Source organism: Tamandua tetradactyla, chromosome 11 (assembly GCF_023851605.1).
Source record: "Tamandua tetradactyla isolate mTamTet1 chromosome 11, mTamTet1.pri, whole genome shotgun sequence".
Classification (NCBI taxonomy): Eukaryota; Metazoa; Chordata; class Mammalia; order Pilosa; family Myrmecophagidae; genus Tamandua; species Tamandua tetradactyla.
This window is the reverse complement of record NC_135337.1, coordinates 58,560,041-58,576,400: the sequence shown is the minus strand read 5'-3', so window position 1 is coordinate 58,576,400 and position 16,360 is coordinate 58,560,041. Positions and strand designations below refer to the sequence as shown.

Below are 16,360 nucleotides of genomic sequence, written 5' to 3'. Positions count from 1 at the left end.
TTGCTACCCCTTACTGGCTAGTCACACAGGTGTGTCAGCTGCAACGCAGAGAATTTTTGGTTGAATAAGGTAGAGTGTGACCAGCATCAAACATAAGAGAATAGGTAGCAGAGAATTAGCTGAAGATAGAAAGCAGCGATGCAAGGGAGTGAAATTTTTGCTGTTTTTTTCTAGATGCAAAACAAGATAGAAATCATTATGCCAGGGTATCTGCCATGAGGTATGACTATCCATTAAATGAGTTCAGTGTGAAAAAACATCTGGGGTGGGGGGGGGAGTCTATTATGCACCAACATGATGCAGGGGTTAAGAATTCATCATCCAGAAAGAGTTTTGCTACCTGGGTTCAGATCCCAGCTTCACCACTTATTATTGGCTGTGTGTTCTTGAGCGAGGCACTTAACTTCTCTGTGCCTTTCTTTTCTCACAAGTGAAATGCTCGTAATAATATGGACTGAGTAAGATTGTGTGAAGATTACTGAGATAATCATGAAAAGTGTTCGATAGATAATTATTATGAAATCAAACACTGTACATGGCACTGAGGAGTCAGAGATACAATGGCAGGCTACTGGGAAGATCGATTCATACAGAAACCTTCAATACAGTAATTAAAAAAAAAAATTTCCAGATGAGTCAGTTCTTCACTTTTAGACTGGGATTGCTGAAGGCAGTCATGAGTTCTGAATCCAAGGTCGGCTCAGGTTATACCCACAATTATATGTGTTTTGTAATCAACTGTATAGCATTGGTAATGCTTCCGTATGGAGTTGTAACCCAAGCGTCAAGATGGAATCGATAGATCGATAGAAGGGTCATAGGAAAATGGTAGAGAAAGTACCAATTATGATAATTTTTATATCACTTTAGAGTAACTAGAGGAGAAAGAACTCACCAATATATGAACATGTTATGTGCCAAGCACTCTGAAACTAATTTCTTGCCTTAGCTCACTGAATCCTTCAGTAAGCTTGTGCTGTACATGCACCTATGTTATTTTATAGATAAGTAAAAATATCTATAAAGAGGCTCAGAGTGGTGAAATGACTTGCTCAAGGTCACACAGCTGCTCCATGGTGGAGCAGGAAAGCAAGGATTGCCCTGATGAAAAAGAACCTAAGCCAGTGGTATTCTAAAACAAAGAGTCTTCACAGGCGAATCTGTAGCTATAAATGAGCACATTCCCCCAGCTGTCTAAATGGATTTGATTATGGACCCGCTTCTTTGAAATGGCCCAGGTCTAACATTTTTCTTATGATTTGCTTGTTTGTTGATTTTGGGGAAGTAAGTGCATGGGACCTGGAATCAAACCTGGGTCTCCCGCATGGCAGGCGAGAATTCTACCACTGAACTACCCTTGCACCCAGTTTTCTTATGATTTGTATCAGATGAAATTCAAAAGTAAAATGTTACCTTATGACAAGTACAGTAGTTTTTTTTATAAGTTTTCAAAAAGAATGCTTTATCATTTCACAGAAACACCTGTCCTCTAATATATAATTTTTAATTAAAAAAAAAAAAGATGTGCCATCTTCTGTCCAATCATGGATTCCATTCACCACGTTCTTTCTAATGCTGATAGTCTTTTCAGGCAGCAGGCCTCTTCTAATGAACTTGTGAGGGAGCTATTCACTCTGCTTCTTGGACAAATCTAAGTCAGAAAGCCTTTCCATATAAATTTGGATCATTTTCTGCAGGGAAGAGGAGAAACAAAACTGAAGGGGAGAGGCAGCAGGACGTTTCCTCTTTAGCATACTCTTACCAGTAGGAGAAGGTGACAATTACAATAGGAACCCTGGCTTGAGACCCTCTTTTACGACTGCTAGAGAAGGTCTAGAGTAATCAGGTCTTCAGAGACACTTCTGGAGGAGCCACACACCTTCTAGACATCTCATTCCCCTCATTCATCCACCAGGAGGTGCCCCAAAATCTCACATTACTTCCCTGTGGTGCCTACTTGAGATGGTTCCTTCAATTCTCCAAGCTTCAGTACCCTCATCAGAAAGGGCTAAGTGTGACAACAGATGTAATGTTCCTGGCCCATGGAATATGTTCAGCAACTGTTATATTCCCCTTTATCACTCACCCAAATAAACAAACACTAGAGTGAGAATAAGTTTATGTGGGTAGAGCCGGCTAGTGTTTCAGTTCTGCATTGTTCAGGGCATACCAGTTGCCTCCTCGTGACTCAGAGCCTGCTGGCCCTGGAAGAAAAGAATTCCAGGTCTCCACCCTCCCCAAACTGCTGAACTTACCCCTAATGTTGATGCTCCGTGTCGGAACTACCACAACCTCACGATTAGAGATGCTGCCTTGCAGCTGGGGGGCGGGGGATGGGGTGACTGGGGATTCCAGCTCTGAAACACGGAGCCCCGTTCTGGCCAGCTCATTGTCTCAGTCTTGCCAGCATAAGGAGCAGGGTGTCCTACTGGACTCCACTCCCAGCTCTTCCATTTACCCCTTGAATAGCCGTGAGTAACACACTTCATCCCCCTGGGCTTCTGTTTCCCCATTTATAAAATGAAATGTTGAATGAGTGGCTAAGCTGCAGAATTGCATCCAGTTTAGGGGTTCTGTGATGACATTCCCTTCCATCAGGGCCAAGTGCCATTCAGGGGTGATGGATTACATATACTATTTGCCATCTTTAGGGTGCTATTATTTTTATAAGCCAAACAAATTATACTTGTCTTCAGTGGCTTCAGGAAACTAAGTGCCCAGCTGGCTACATACCCGTTTTCTGACTGGTTCATTGACTTTTTCATTCCATGGACCCTGTGGGACGAGTTAAGCCTGTTCTCCAAGTTGGTTAAGGATACAATTACCTGAGAGAGAATAACCTTTATCCTAAAACCTGAGCTTGACATTTTATACAAGCATATTGCATGGGCTGCCATATTTACTCGCACACCATCTCCTCACCCCACCTTCTTCTTAATGATATTTTCAACTCAAGAACATGGAATGTGGAAGGAAAGATGCAAAGGTCTGTCTCTTTACGATCCTCTGTGAACTTTTATTTGTCTTTTAGATCTCCATTTCTGTTCACTAGATTAGTGGCAGTCAGATTCCAGCAGAAAGCACTAAGTTCATTGGATCCAAGATGACTTGACCTTTTTCCTCTCCTTTCAGCAGTTTATCATGGTTTGAATGAGATTGCTGGGTGTTTATGAAGATAGTGAGAGGAAAGTGATAAAAGATGATATTCAAGATTTTTTTTTCTCAGTTAGGGCTGTGTTTCCATACTTGAAAGAGTGAGACTGAAGCTCCTTTGGTCTCTGGCATGAATGGGGAGCTTTGTGAGCTCAGTTAACTCTCAGGGCCTGCCTTAGGATTGGGGGTGCAAAGGGTGGAGGGGAGGCTGATAGTCCTATCACTGAGCCTCCAGAGAGACAAATAGGGAAGGATGAAGTGAGAGAACTGAGGAAATGCCCTTCCCCAGCCAGCTTTTGCTTTAATCTATCCTGTTTTCTCCCCTCTGACAAAGGGCATGTTGTGTATTCATAACAATTTGGAACATCACAGTCTGAAAAGCATTTGCTTATTTTATCCATGCAACAACCCTATGAGATCAGCTATGATGCAGGTTTGAAATGCAAACTCCCCTGGCTCTTGCCGGTGCATAGGATATCTTCTAAGGAAAGGCTGACTGTTTACCCAAAAAGAGCATCTGGCAAAATGGCACTCAGCTCAGTGCAGTGACTTTGGAAAGATCCAGTCTAGGCTTTGTTGATCCAAAAAGGTCCCCAGGTTGGAACCTGCATTAATCAAGCTCCCAGAGGCTGACATGGCACAAGCTGGATACTCATGGATTGATTTACATTGAAAAATGCAGCTGTTAGGCCAACCGAAAGGCTTCAGTCAGCAGATCAGAATATTCTCTCCAAGTGTGCTAATTGTTCCAGAAGCCAAATTATAATTGGACAGCCAATTTATTCACTTAAAGTGAAAAATACAAATTTAAAGTGTACCAGATGTTCATGCTGGCCTAGTCTCTCCTGACAAATAAATACATAGGGAAACAAATTATTAGAAGATCTTTGGTGAGTAGAGAACCAGAGCAAGGAGCATTTGCCAATCTTAAGATGCGTCTTTCAGAAAAGGCAGGTGGAGGTTCCCTCTCCCATGGAAGGAATAGCCTTGCCAAGAAAAATGTAATGCTTAAGTCTTGTTAGCCGAGCCTTCCTCTTCCTGAACTAGGAGTAGACAAGCACCGCCAGTGCTAGCCTTGGCAACACTCCATTTTCCATGCTTCTGTTTCCCGTGGTCCTTTTCCAAGTGGGGTTATTATAATACAAATAATTCATTTTCTGCTTACTTTCTGGGATTGCTCCCAAATGATCTCAATTGGAATTTTTGTGGTACCAGGACTCGTTAGTCACACATTTATAAACGGTGTCTTACCTCCCTAGCACAGATGGTTAATCCAATTCGCTGCCTTTAGATTTTACTAGTTTTAGCTCTTGATAACCTTGTTTTTGTATTTCTTGAGAAGCGTTGCACTTTTCTGTCTAAAAAAGTTATATATATATGCGTGTGTGTATGAGTGTGCCTGACCAGCTAAGAGCTGGGGGCTCAGGGCTGAGTCACACAGCTGGTGATTGGTAGAGCTGGAACGCAGACCCAGGTCTTCTAAGTTTAGATCCCGTGCATGTCTGATTGCATGTGATCGAGTTCGCTATTCTTAGTGAATTTTGTTTTGAATTAAGAAAGGAGAATCAACACGTTTGAAAAAAGTTAACCTATTTCCTTCTGAATTGGGTGGGGGAGGATGCGTAAAAATGTATGGAGCAGGAGGTGAGCAGGTGTAAATCAAAAGGTCATCAGAAGTAGCCACCTACCTGCTGCAAGGGGCCTTGAGGTCCAGGCACAGAGCATCCAACAGTCCTGTCTGCAAGTCAAACAGTAAGTGGACGTGTTTTGTTGCAGAATCTGAGTGACTCAGAAGCCAGAGGGAAAATCCTCCACTACCAGGTGACCTTGCAGGAGGTGGCTGGGGGGATGGCTACCCTGCAGAGCATCACGGGACACACCTCCTGGACCTGGCTTGTTCCCATAACTGGGATCTGGTCTGCGACTGTGTCTGCAGCCAACTCAAAAGGCAGTTCCCTGCCCACTCGTATTAACATAGCAGACCTTTGTGGGACAGGTAAGTACCAGCTTTTCTTTAGTATTGCCTGGGGGAAGCTGTTTCTTACTCATCTCTTATCTCCTGCAGGCCCTGCTTATGTAGGCATGAGCAGCACAGGAGTTCAGACTTTGGAGTCAAGGACTTTCAGAGGCTGTCTTTTCTACTCAGTCTATAAATGGCCCTGGACAAGTGAATTAACACCTTTGAGCTCCAATTTCCTTCTCCCTAGAATAGGGCTTATAATATCTGTCTTATAGATCATTGTGAGATGAATTGCAGAGACCAGTACATAGCAGGTGCTTAATAAATATTAGTTAGGGAGATATTAGTTACATTAAATTGAACACTAATTCTTACAGAAGCAAGAGTAACACACGTTCTCAAGTTCCAGAATAAACATTTTGCACCTATGTAGCGCAAACATATTTTAAAGCCAATAATATTGAAATGAAATTCTGGCTGAAATGAAATTATAGTAAAATTCTGCTACACTAGAAACCTGTTTTACACAAGTTTGTATACAATTATCCGTGTGCAAAAGCTTCCTACTGGGTAGAGACACATATTTCACAGGTGAAGTCACGTATCTTGAACGCTAACTTCACATAAAACCCATAATTAGCCAAGAAAGTAGATAATGGTGCTATTTCTTAAGATCTGTACTATAAATGGGTATCATGTCAAGATTGATGGCCTAGCTTTTCAAAAAATGTGTAATAGAATAAAACATCATCATATCCTTCCTTAAAATTCAATGTAACAATTTATTCCATTTATTATTGCCCGAACCTTTATTATTTTATGTGCAATGTTAAATCTTGGTTATACGTCTTTTCAGTCATTTATCTGTAAACATAGAGATAACAGAGTAGATGGAAATTACTAGAAGAAAATGCAAGTAAAACTTCATATCCTTGGGGTGGGGCATGAGTTAGGGATTGCTCTCAGGAGTTGGGTGGCTCTTACAGATGTGTGACTGCAGTGACTGATTTATTCACATAAAAGAAGTCAGAATTTGGCAGCCTGGGGCTGGGGTGACAGCTCCGTGGCACAATCAGGATTCAGGTTCCTTGTTTCTCTGCCAAATTTGACTTTCGTCATCAAGATGGAAACAGCCATGATGGCAGCTATAGCTCTAGCTGTTTCCTTATAGGTGGAAAAAAAAAAAAGAAGAAGGGTCACCTCTCCTTAATGCATAGTATATTAACTTTAACCAAGGTTGCACACAACACTTGCAGTCACTGGCCCTAACTGCTCACATGGCCACACCCAGCTGCGAAGGAGTCAGCAGTGATCCCTTGCTAAAGAAATGGGCAAAGAATATTTGACAGGCAACTGGCAGTCTCTCCCTCAGGTCAGGGAGGCACCTAAATCAGAAAGCTTGAAGGAAAAGATGACAACAATTTTCTCAATAATTAAACTTTATGCACAGTGTATTAGTTTCCTAAGGCTGCCATAATAAAGTATCACAAACTAAGTGGCTCCAAACAACAGAAATTTATTCTCTTACAGTTCTGGAAATCAAGGTCTTGGCAAGGCCGTGTTCCCTCTGAAGCTTCTAGGAGAGAATCTATCCTTCTTTCTTGTGTCTGCTTCTGGTAGCCCCAACTCAAATGGTCTTTGGTTTGTAGCAGCATAACTCCAGGTTCTGTCTCCATCTTCATATGGCCAGCTGCCCTCTGTGGTTCTGAACATCTCCTCTTCTTATGAGGACACCGGGCATGATAGATTGTGTTCCACCTTAATCCAGCGTGCCTCATCTTGACTTGATTACCCCCCGCAAAGACCCTATTTCCAAATTCACAGGTATTAAAACTTCAAAATATCTCTTTGGGGGACATGATTAAACCGAAAACATGTAATAAAATAAATTTGAAAAACATTATAAACATAGCTTTAAAACAGAAATAGCTATTTAAGGAAAATATATATCACATCTTTGTCAGGAAAGGCGTTGATGTCTCTCTCTCTCTCTCTCTCTCTCTCTCTCTCTCTCTCTCTCTCTCTCTCTCTCTCTCTCTCTCTCTCTTCAAGTAAAAAAAGAACACTACAATTGAAAACTGATCAAAGGATATGAGCAGATAACTCAAAAAAAAAGTTTAAAAGGAGGATAAAGATATGAAAACTAATATTCAGTTTAACTAGCAACCAAAGGGTGCAAATAATTTAAAAGAAACCCAATCAGACTGTGATAATTAGGTAGAATTAGCATACTCTGCCTTGGTGAGAGCGTGGGGAAAAGACATTCTTCTACACAGTTGGTGGGTGCATAAATTGGTACAACTTGCAATTTACAGAAATTTGGGAATATATAACAACTTCTAAAATAAGCGTATCTTTTGACCAAGAAATTTTTTGGTAGAAATGAATCCTTAGCACATTAGATTAGTGCTCAGAAATATAAGTACAAAGATGTCTGTTGAAACATTGAGATACTGAAACACTGGAAACAACCTAAACTGTATAATAGTAGAAGACTAATCAGATACATAATGACCCCCATCTGTCTTAATTCTGCACCTGCATCAAAATGATGATTAGCTAAGGTTTTTACTGACATGAAAAGATGCACATACACCCTAAAATAAAAAAGTAGGCTTTCAAAAATATGTATGAGATGATGACATTTTATTTATTCATGTGAGTATTCACTTTTGCATAGTGAAAAAGTCTAGTAGAATATAGATGGAAGAGTTAAATTATCTCTGCATCATGGAATTACAGGTGATTTTTCTTCCCTTTTGCTTTGTGTATCTTTATAATTATTCTTCAGTGGATAAGTATTAGAAAAGTAATCTTTAGGGTGGTATGATGGTAGCTCAATGGCTGAGCTCTCCCTGCAATGCCGGAGTCCCAGGTTCGATTCCTGGTGCCTGCCCATGCCAAAAACCAAAAAAAAAAAAAACAGTTAAGTTTTAAAGTGAATTTTGTGAGGAAAACTTGAAATCATACCATTGTTTAGTATCCCACCATTTAAAAAATTTAATATATCAGAACACATTACTTCTTAAAACCTTATGCAGATGGGTTTGAGGATATAAACCTCATAGGTTTTATGGGCCCATTCCAGTTCCAATATTTACATTTGGAAACAACTTCTCAACATGGCCATGTTCATTATTTTAGAGTCCACTTTACTTTTATTTGTTCAACAATCACTTATTGGGCATGTGTTATATAAGACAATTGAAATCCAGCAACAAGCAAAAAATGCCATTGAAGTCCTCAGTTTATTTATTGTTGATTGGAAAGTACAGACATAAAAACAAGTAAATTGTAGGACAGTATAATAAATGAGAGGCTAGAGGTGAATGCAGGTGCTGTAGGAATGGAGAGAAGTGGAGGAATGGTCTTGGAGAGAAGGCAAGGAACTGGAGGAGCCATCTGAATGGAATAGGGAGAGACAAATTGGTATTAGCCAGGAGACGGAGGGCAGGCTTTCGGGAGTGAGGGTTTGCTTTGTAGTGAGGGTTGAGCGGCCCCTAAATTGAAGGTAAGATAAGCCATTGAGGCAGTTTTCTAAAATTGATCTGTAGCTAAGAGGATCCTGGGAATGTTGGAATCTCAAGGGCCCATTGCCTCCCTGAAGATCACATGTAAACCATCCAGTGCAAGCAGTTGTGCATACCAGAGTGAGCCGGAGGACAAACTGGCAAATGGTGTAGTCCCATCCTAGAGGGAACATGCTTCATGCATACCTGAGAAATAGATTCCCATGATTTGGGGTCCCTCCCCCCCCCCCCCCCCCCCCCCCCCGCTTCAGTATATGTTTACACTATTCACATATGTATTTTTCCTTCTAGGAAGGGAAAAATAATGCCCAATAGGCAAAATTATATTGGTTTTGAGAAACAAAGGATAAATTTAGTACAAAATCACCTACCACAAGCATTGCGTATTAAGAGGCACAAGAATCATTTTGTCAGTTTATGATGAAAGCTGACTGTGCTAAAATGCCAGTCATCAAGTAAAACATATTTAATATTTCAAAGACTCATCCCTGTGCTCAAGAAATACTCAAACCATGGGAAGACACAGAAGCCAACAAAATCATCAGCAGGCCCACACAGATGTCAGAGACAGAAGCCCCAAGAGGTGAAATAACTTAGCCAAGATCGAAATTCAGTTAGTGGCAGAGCTGTCTGAAAAACCAGGTATCTGTCTCTTAGGTGGACATTTTTCCAAATACCTTATGAACTGCGTAACTCTGTATAGGAGAGCCCCGTGAAAATGGAGGTAGGAAGTTGATTGATCGACTTTGGAGAGGTGACAGGGAGAAGGTGATTTAGGAAGAGTTTGAAGGAGAGAAATATGCCTCAGCAAACGTCATCGGGGAGGAAATTCCAGGCTGGTCCCTGTAAATGTGGTGACTCAGAGGCGAAGAACTCTGGACAATGCCAAGTTGGTTTCTTAGCTAATTCCAGAGAGAGTAAGGGCAGGGTCTACAAAGGCTCTTTGGCTAAATTACCCCATTACTGACAAAAGATTACAAACTGTAGCTGCTCAATAAGTATTTGCTGGATGGATAAATTTGATTCTCAAAAAAAAAAAAAAAAATCCATGGAATTGCACACCAGGTACCAAGGCAAATAGAGAAAAAAGAACCACTGCTGGAGAATTTCATTTCCGAATAAGATCTCCAGTACACAGGCCTCAGATTCTCACCACCACACCCAGCACTGAGGATGCTGCAGAAGAGTTAGGAGCTGGGTGACTAAGCCCCTGTGTCATGGGGAATGGCCACCTGAGTGGAGAAGGACAGGGCCGCGAAGTGGGGTGAGCCGAGGGGACACCTCCTGTTTGACCCTTCCTCTTGCCACGTTGCACTGGGATGACGACTGCTCTGCCATTTCTACAGTGGGGCAAAAAAGTGGCAGCACCTCTGCAGCTAGAAGCAGCAAAGTGGGACAGAGTAACTTCATGGGCGTCTTGGAACTCAGCTAGGGGTGGGGAGAGGTGGTGGGTGGGTGGCTGAGAGCAACGAGGGCCTTTGAGCTTACCAGTCCTTGAGCTTTTCCTCCTGCCCCACCTCATGGACCTGACAATTAAGAGAACAACAGCGTCTGTTCCCCAGGAAGAGTGCCTGCTGTCAAGGCACTGGGGGGTTCTGAGACTTCCAGCTCTGCCTAAGGGGAGCCTGGGAACAGGTAGAGTCCAAGTTTCGCCACATGACAGGCTCTCTGTTCTAGAACTTTCCACCCTGAAAACTCCCTCTTTCCACCCTCACCTGACTTGGAAGAGCATGAGCTACAGCTAAGCTTTGCCCCTCCCCCCATAGGAAAATAAAAGCCCAAACTGCTGATCAACTGGAAAAAATGAAGCATGATGTCAAAAGAGAACATTAGGAGAAATCAGAGGAGCACAAATACTGAGAAAGAAAGACAACAGACAGAACAACCTATATCATAGGAAGCAGAACTGAAGCAAAAGATGAAGCAACAACAACAAAAAAAAGATCAAGAGTTTAGAATGGACATAATAAATATCCTTAGCAAGAGAAGGGAGGATACTAGAAACATGAATCAGAAACGGTGATTGTAAAGAAGACACCACTAGAGACATTCAGTATGAAAAGTTCAAGAACTCAGCCAGTGAGTTCTTAGCAGAACTTAGGTGACTAGCAGTCTTTGTTGACTAGCAGAAAGGACTCATCTGAAGAGTGAATTAATGAGTGGGAGTTTGGAGGAGAAACTCAAAAAAGGATAAGGAAGATTAAATAGGAAAAAAATTAAAACACTGAAAGAATAAAAGTAGAAGTGATGACAACAAGGTGTCCCAGTAAAAGAAAGAAGTAAACGGAAGGGAGAAATTATTCAGGGACTAATGATCAAAAATAATGCAGAATTTTATAAAAGATATAAAATCTCAGACTGAGAGGAAATTTTTTTCATTTTGTAGTGAAATTTAAGAACCTCAAATTCAATGAAAAGTAAAAATTATAAAAGTAAATAATTCAGGGAGAAAAAGAAAATCACCTACAAAAGAGTGAGAACCAGAAAAACATAAGATATCACAACAACAAAGCATACAAGAAAACAATGAAATAATATCTTCAAATTGAAGACAATAAAGAACTTTGAATCTGAAATTTTTTATTCATCTCAACTATCATTTAAAAATGAGAGCAAAATAAAGGTAATAGAGTAAACTCAGAAAAACAAGAAGTAAGGAGAGAATAAAGACAAGGACAGAAATCAAGAAATTAGGCCATGATAATAATTTAAAAAACCCGCCAGAGGGGTGGGCCACGGTGGCTCAGCAGGCAGATTTAGCGTCTGCCATGCCAGAGACCCAGGTTCGATTCCTGAAAAACACCAGAGATGAACCACTAAAGCTGATTCATTGAAAAGACTAATAAGATAAACAAACCCTTGATAAGATCAATGGGGTAAAGATGGGGGGGGGAAAGGGAGGAGGGAGAAAGGAGATATAATCAAAATACCCAAAAAACAAGAGGGGAAGAATAATTTTTCTCAATAAACTTAAAAACTGTGATGAAATGAATAAATTTCTGAAACAGAAAGCCAAAATTGGCACAAGAAGACATTTTTTTTAATCCAACTAAAAGAATAACCATTCAAGAAGTTGGAATTAGTCAAAAACTTCACATTTAACTTGCCTGCCCATCAAAAAAGCCCCGAGCCCAAACTGTTTTATAACTAAACTCTAAAAGAACAGATTATCTCTATGTTATTCTAGTTGTTACAAAAAAGAAATGATAAGGAAAGCTGTCCAACCTGTTTTATGGGGCTAATTTAATTTTGATATTAGCAACTTGAGTCCAATAAATGTATTAAGAATTTGGGCAGAATGATCAGGTAGGGTCAATTCCAGAAATTCAAGGATGAGTTCATACCTGAAAAATGTGTCTGTGTGGGTCATCACATTAATACTAAAAGAGTAAAAGAAAGAATATACTCTTAACAGAAGCAGAAAAAGAATTTAGTGATGTTTTAATACCATTTTATAAGACTAAAACCTATTTGAAAACTAGAATTAGAAGATAACATTTGGAGTGCATACAAAAGTTATTGATGGGACATGACAAGGTAGAGCTCTCTGAGCCCCGACCCTTCCTCAGGGGGTCTGGGATGGGAGCTGTGGAGGATGGTGATTCTCAGTATTGGAGGATCGTGTTGGAGCCAGGACTCCCCAGTAGCTGACAATCTCTCTTCCTCTCATGTTGTTGCTGGGGCTGGTGGTCCAGGGGCTCTTGCTCCTCAGAAGCCATGTGGACCATAAGGTCCCTCATCCTGCTGCTGTAGCCAAACTCATTGTCACATCTGATAATGAGCTTGACAAATGGTCATTGAGGGCAATGCCAGTACCAGCATCAAAAATGGAGGAGTGGGTGTCACTGTTAAAATAACAGGAGATGATCTGGTTCACAGTGTGGCCCAGGATGCCGTTCAGTGGCCTCTCTGATGCCACGCTCTTGATGTCATTATATTTGGCCACTCTCCCCAGGTGGTAGGTCAGATCCATGATGGACACGTTGGGGATGTGGATGCAGAAGGCCATGCCAGTGAGCTTCCCATTTGGCTCTAGGAAGACCTTGCCCATAGCCTTGGTAGCACCAGTAGATGCAGGAACATTCTGGACAGCCCCATGGCTGTAATGTCACGTTTCCTGGAGTGCCATCCACAGTCTTCTTGGCGGCAATAATGGCATGGACAGTGCTCATGAGTTCCTCCAGGAAAAAGTTGTCATGCATGACCTGGGCCAGGAGACCAGGCAGTTGGTGGTGCAGGAAGCATTGTTGACAATCTTTAGGGAATTGTCATGCTTCTCATAGTTCATGCCCATCACAAACATGGGGGCATTGGCCAAAGGGACAGAGATGCTGACTCTCTTGGCACCACCCTTCAAGTGGTCCGCACCCTTCCCCAGGGGGTTGAAGACACCAGTGGACTCCACAGCGTATTCAGTACCTGATCACCCCATTTGGTAATGGCAGGATCTTGCTCCTAGAAGATGGTTCTGGGATTCTCATTGATGGCAAGCTTCCCATCCTCAGCCTTGACAGGCCTTTGAACTTGCTGTAGGTGAAATCATTTTGGAACGTGTAGACCATGTAGTTGAGGTCAGTGAACGGGTCATTGATGGCAACAGCCTGCACTTTGCTGGAGTTTACAGCAGCCCTGATGACAGGAGCCCAGTATTGCCAAATCCAGTTATTCCAACATTCACCATCATGTCTCAGGGATGCAGATGGCACTGCATGGAAAGATGTGGCTGTCTGTCGAATGGGGAGGAGCAGAGAGCTGAAGATAGCTTTTTAATTTTTTGAAGACTCTCTCCTAAATACATGCAGCAAATGTCATCTTAATAAAGAAACATAGGCATATTACCTTTATACATAGAAACAAGATAAAATAAAAACAAACAAAAAAAGAAATAGGGATTTAATGTAAAGATTGGAGGGAGATATCTTATGTTTGCAACTAATAAGGTTATTTACATAGAAAATTCGAGACCAATAGACAAATTATTAGCACTGATTAGAGAGTTTAGGAGGTTTACCAGAAATAAGATCATCACACACAGATTAATAGTTAAAAAAAAAAAAGTAGTAGAAAATAAGATCTCATTTAGATAGCCAACTAAACATATAATGTCTAGGAATTAACCTAACAAAGAATGCATAGAAACTTTGAGGAGGAATTTTTAAAACTCCATAAAAGTATATAGAAGGAGATTTGATTAATTTCAAAGAAGCCGCCTATTACAAATGGTACAATTCAACATTGCAAGATCTCAGATTGAACTATAAATTTATGTTGAATTATAAATTTAATTTAATTCCAATAGAAATACTAGCTACAAATTTGGGGGGGGGCTCCGACAAACTGATTCTAAACACTGTATGGAAGAAAAAGGGTTCATGAATATCTGAGACCACTTTGAAAAAAGAAGAACTAAAAGAGGTGCAGACTTTGACCGCCAAATTGTCAGACATTGTGAAGTTTAATAACGTAAAAAGTGTGTTCTGGTGAAGAGGCCGACTTGGAACAGACCCGTGAGTATATAGAACTTGCTATAGGATAAGGATGGTGTAACAAATCTGTAGGGCACAGTGGATTGCTTGGAAATGGTTTAGGGAAATTTGGCTCCCTGTGTGGAAAAGATAATAACGTTTAATCCCTTCTTCATACCACTTAAAAAAAAAAACAAAAACAGACCTTCCGATGGATTTCAATTAAAAATCGAAATGTAAAAGTTAAAACTAAAAGCTAGTACAAGAAAGTGTAGTCTTCACAGTGCCAGGATGGAAAAGGTTTTCATAACTAAGTCACAAAATGCACATGGATAAATTTTTTGCTTACATCAGAGTAAAGTTATCTGAGAGCTGACAGATTTGGAGAAGATATTTTTAACATTGAGAACTGACAAGTGATTAATATCTAGAATATAAGAGGTATTTCTGCAAAAATCAGAGAGAAGACAGGAAGCTCAACAGAAAAAAAATGAGCAAAATATGAACAGTAGTTCACTGAAGGGGAAATCCAAATGGCTAGTAATATATGAAGAGAAGCTAGGCCTCAAAAGAAATTAGAAAAATGAAAATAAAACCATAATTAAATGCCACATTACACTTATAAGATTGGCAAAAATTTGTAAGTCAGAAAATAACACATGATGGAGAAATAAAAACCCTCAGGCTTTTCTTGTTAGAGTGTCCATAGATTAACAATTTTAGAGAGCAGTGTGGCAGTATTTAGTAAAATAATATATGCATTTATTCTATATATAATCTAGCAACTCTATGCATAATATATCCGGAGACATCTCTTGCACACAAGAGAATATATAAGAGAATGTTGCATCCTCGTTTGTGTTAGCAAGGAGTTGGAAGGTACCTCCTGTACCTTCCTTGGATAAGGAAAAGATTCACACAGCAATCTGAATGAATGAGCTGGATTTACATCTGGCAGCAGGGTGGCTATATCCCAGAAAAAGCATTAGATTTATCCCACAATATCTTTCACAAAAATAAACCAACCACATAAGCACAAATTTTCAAGAATACGTACATGTCTAAATAAACATATGGGAGGTAGATTAGAAGGATGTATGTTATATTTACTAGAGCAGGTATCTGTGGGGACACAAGAATGTAAAGAGAAATAGAAGATGAAGGGGAAAGACTTTGAAAAATAACACTACACAGGGTCCTTGCACAAGCTGATGCTGCTGGTTCTCTATGAACTGAGAAATAGAATGAACTTACATGCATGAACTTTACCAAAAAAAAAAAAAATGTGGTTCTTCCTAAAACTATGTTGGAAGGAGTTGTTTTCTGTATTCTCATCCATTGCAATTTCCCCCCATATTCTCCCCCATAAAGGGTTGCTGGCTCCTCACCGGGTCTCCATAGACTCAGAAGGCACGGACAGCATGGTGGTGAGCTGGGAGCCTCCCTGGAAAGCTGCCTCTGCTGTCCAGGAGTACGTGGTGGAATGGAGGGAGCTCCACTCAGGAAGCAGCACGCAGCCTCCTCTCAACTGGCTGCGGAGACCACCATACAGTGTGTCCGCTCTGATTTCAGGTACCAAATTGTTTACCTTCTTTCTGGAGTGCTACTAAACTCACTTTTGTTTAGCGGAAACTGCAGGTGGGAATCCAGGACCCTGCCCTCCAGTACATGTTAAGAGGGAGATTTATGACCTGGAGTCCACCAAGGTAGCACCTCAGACATACCACTGCAGCCGACAGGTTGGCTGAAAACTCTAGCTTCATGGAAAATCCATGTGCCCAGCACAGTGTCAAGTAGTATGAATCACATATGAACCATACAAGCATGGCTAAGAGCTGTGCTTCTCAGTGTGATAAGCACCTTGACACTTGGGAGCCCATTTAATGATCAAAACAACTACGGACCGTAGATGAAGGAATCAGGAGATCTGAGTTTCTTTCCTAATTATTTATATGATATATTATTTATATGATTATTAGTATCTCTGATTCTCAGTCTCTCAATTAAAATCAAGTGGTCTGAATCAAATGAAAGAAAATATTTGAAGATACATTAAAAGGATTGGATAGAACTTATTTAATGTCATTTTTAAACATATGTTCAGCCTAGTGGTGAAAAGGACTGTTCCAGAACAAGTCTACCTGGGTTTGAGTGTTGGCACTTTCACTTACTGGGTGTATGATCTAGGACAAATTACTTAACTTTTCTGTGCCTCAGTTTCCTTATCTGTAAAGTCAGGGTAATAATATTTA

At 40.7% G+C, this 16,360-nt stretch overlaps 1 protein-coding gene across 2 annotated transcripts in view; it reads left to right on the top strand.

Annotated features, from left to right (window-relative positions):
• The window catches only part of IL12RB2 (interleukin 12 receptor subunit beta 2), an 81,587-nt gene that overhangs the window by 40,449 nt on the left and 24,778 nt on the right, over positions 1 to 16,360 (top strand). For both annotated transcript variants that reach the window (XM_077120651.1, XM_077120650.1), the window contains 2 exons: positions 4,930 to 5,149; positions 15,480 to 15,680. In XM_077120651.1, the coding sequence (XP_076976766.1) occupies positions 4,930 to 5,149; positions 15,480 to 15,680 (421 nt within the window). The remainder of the gene's footprint in view (positions 1 to 4,929; positions 5,150 to 15,479; positions 15,681 to 16,360) is intronic.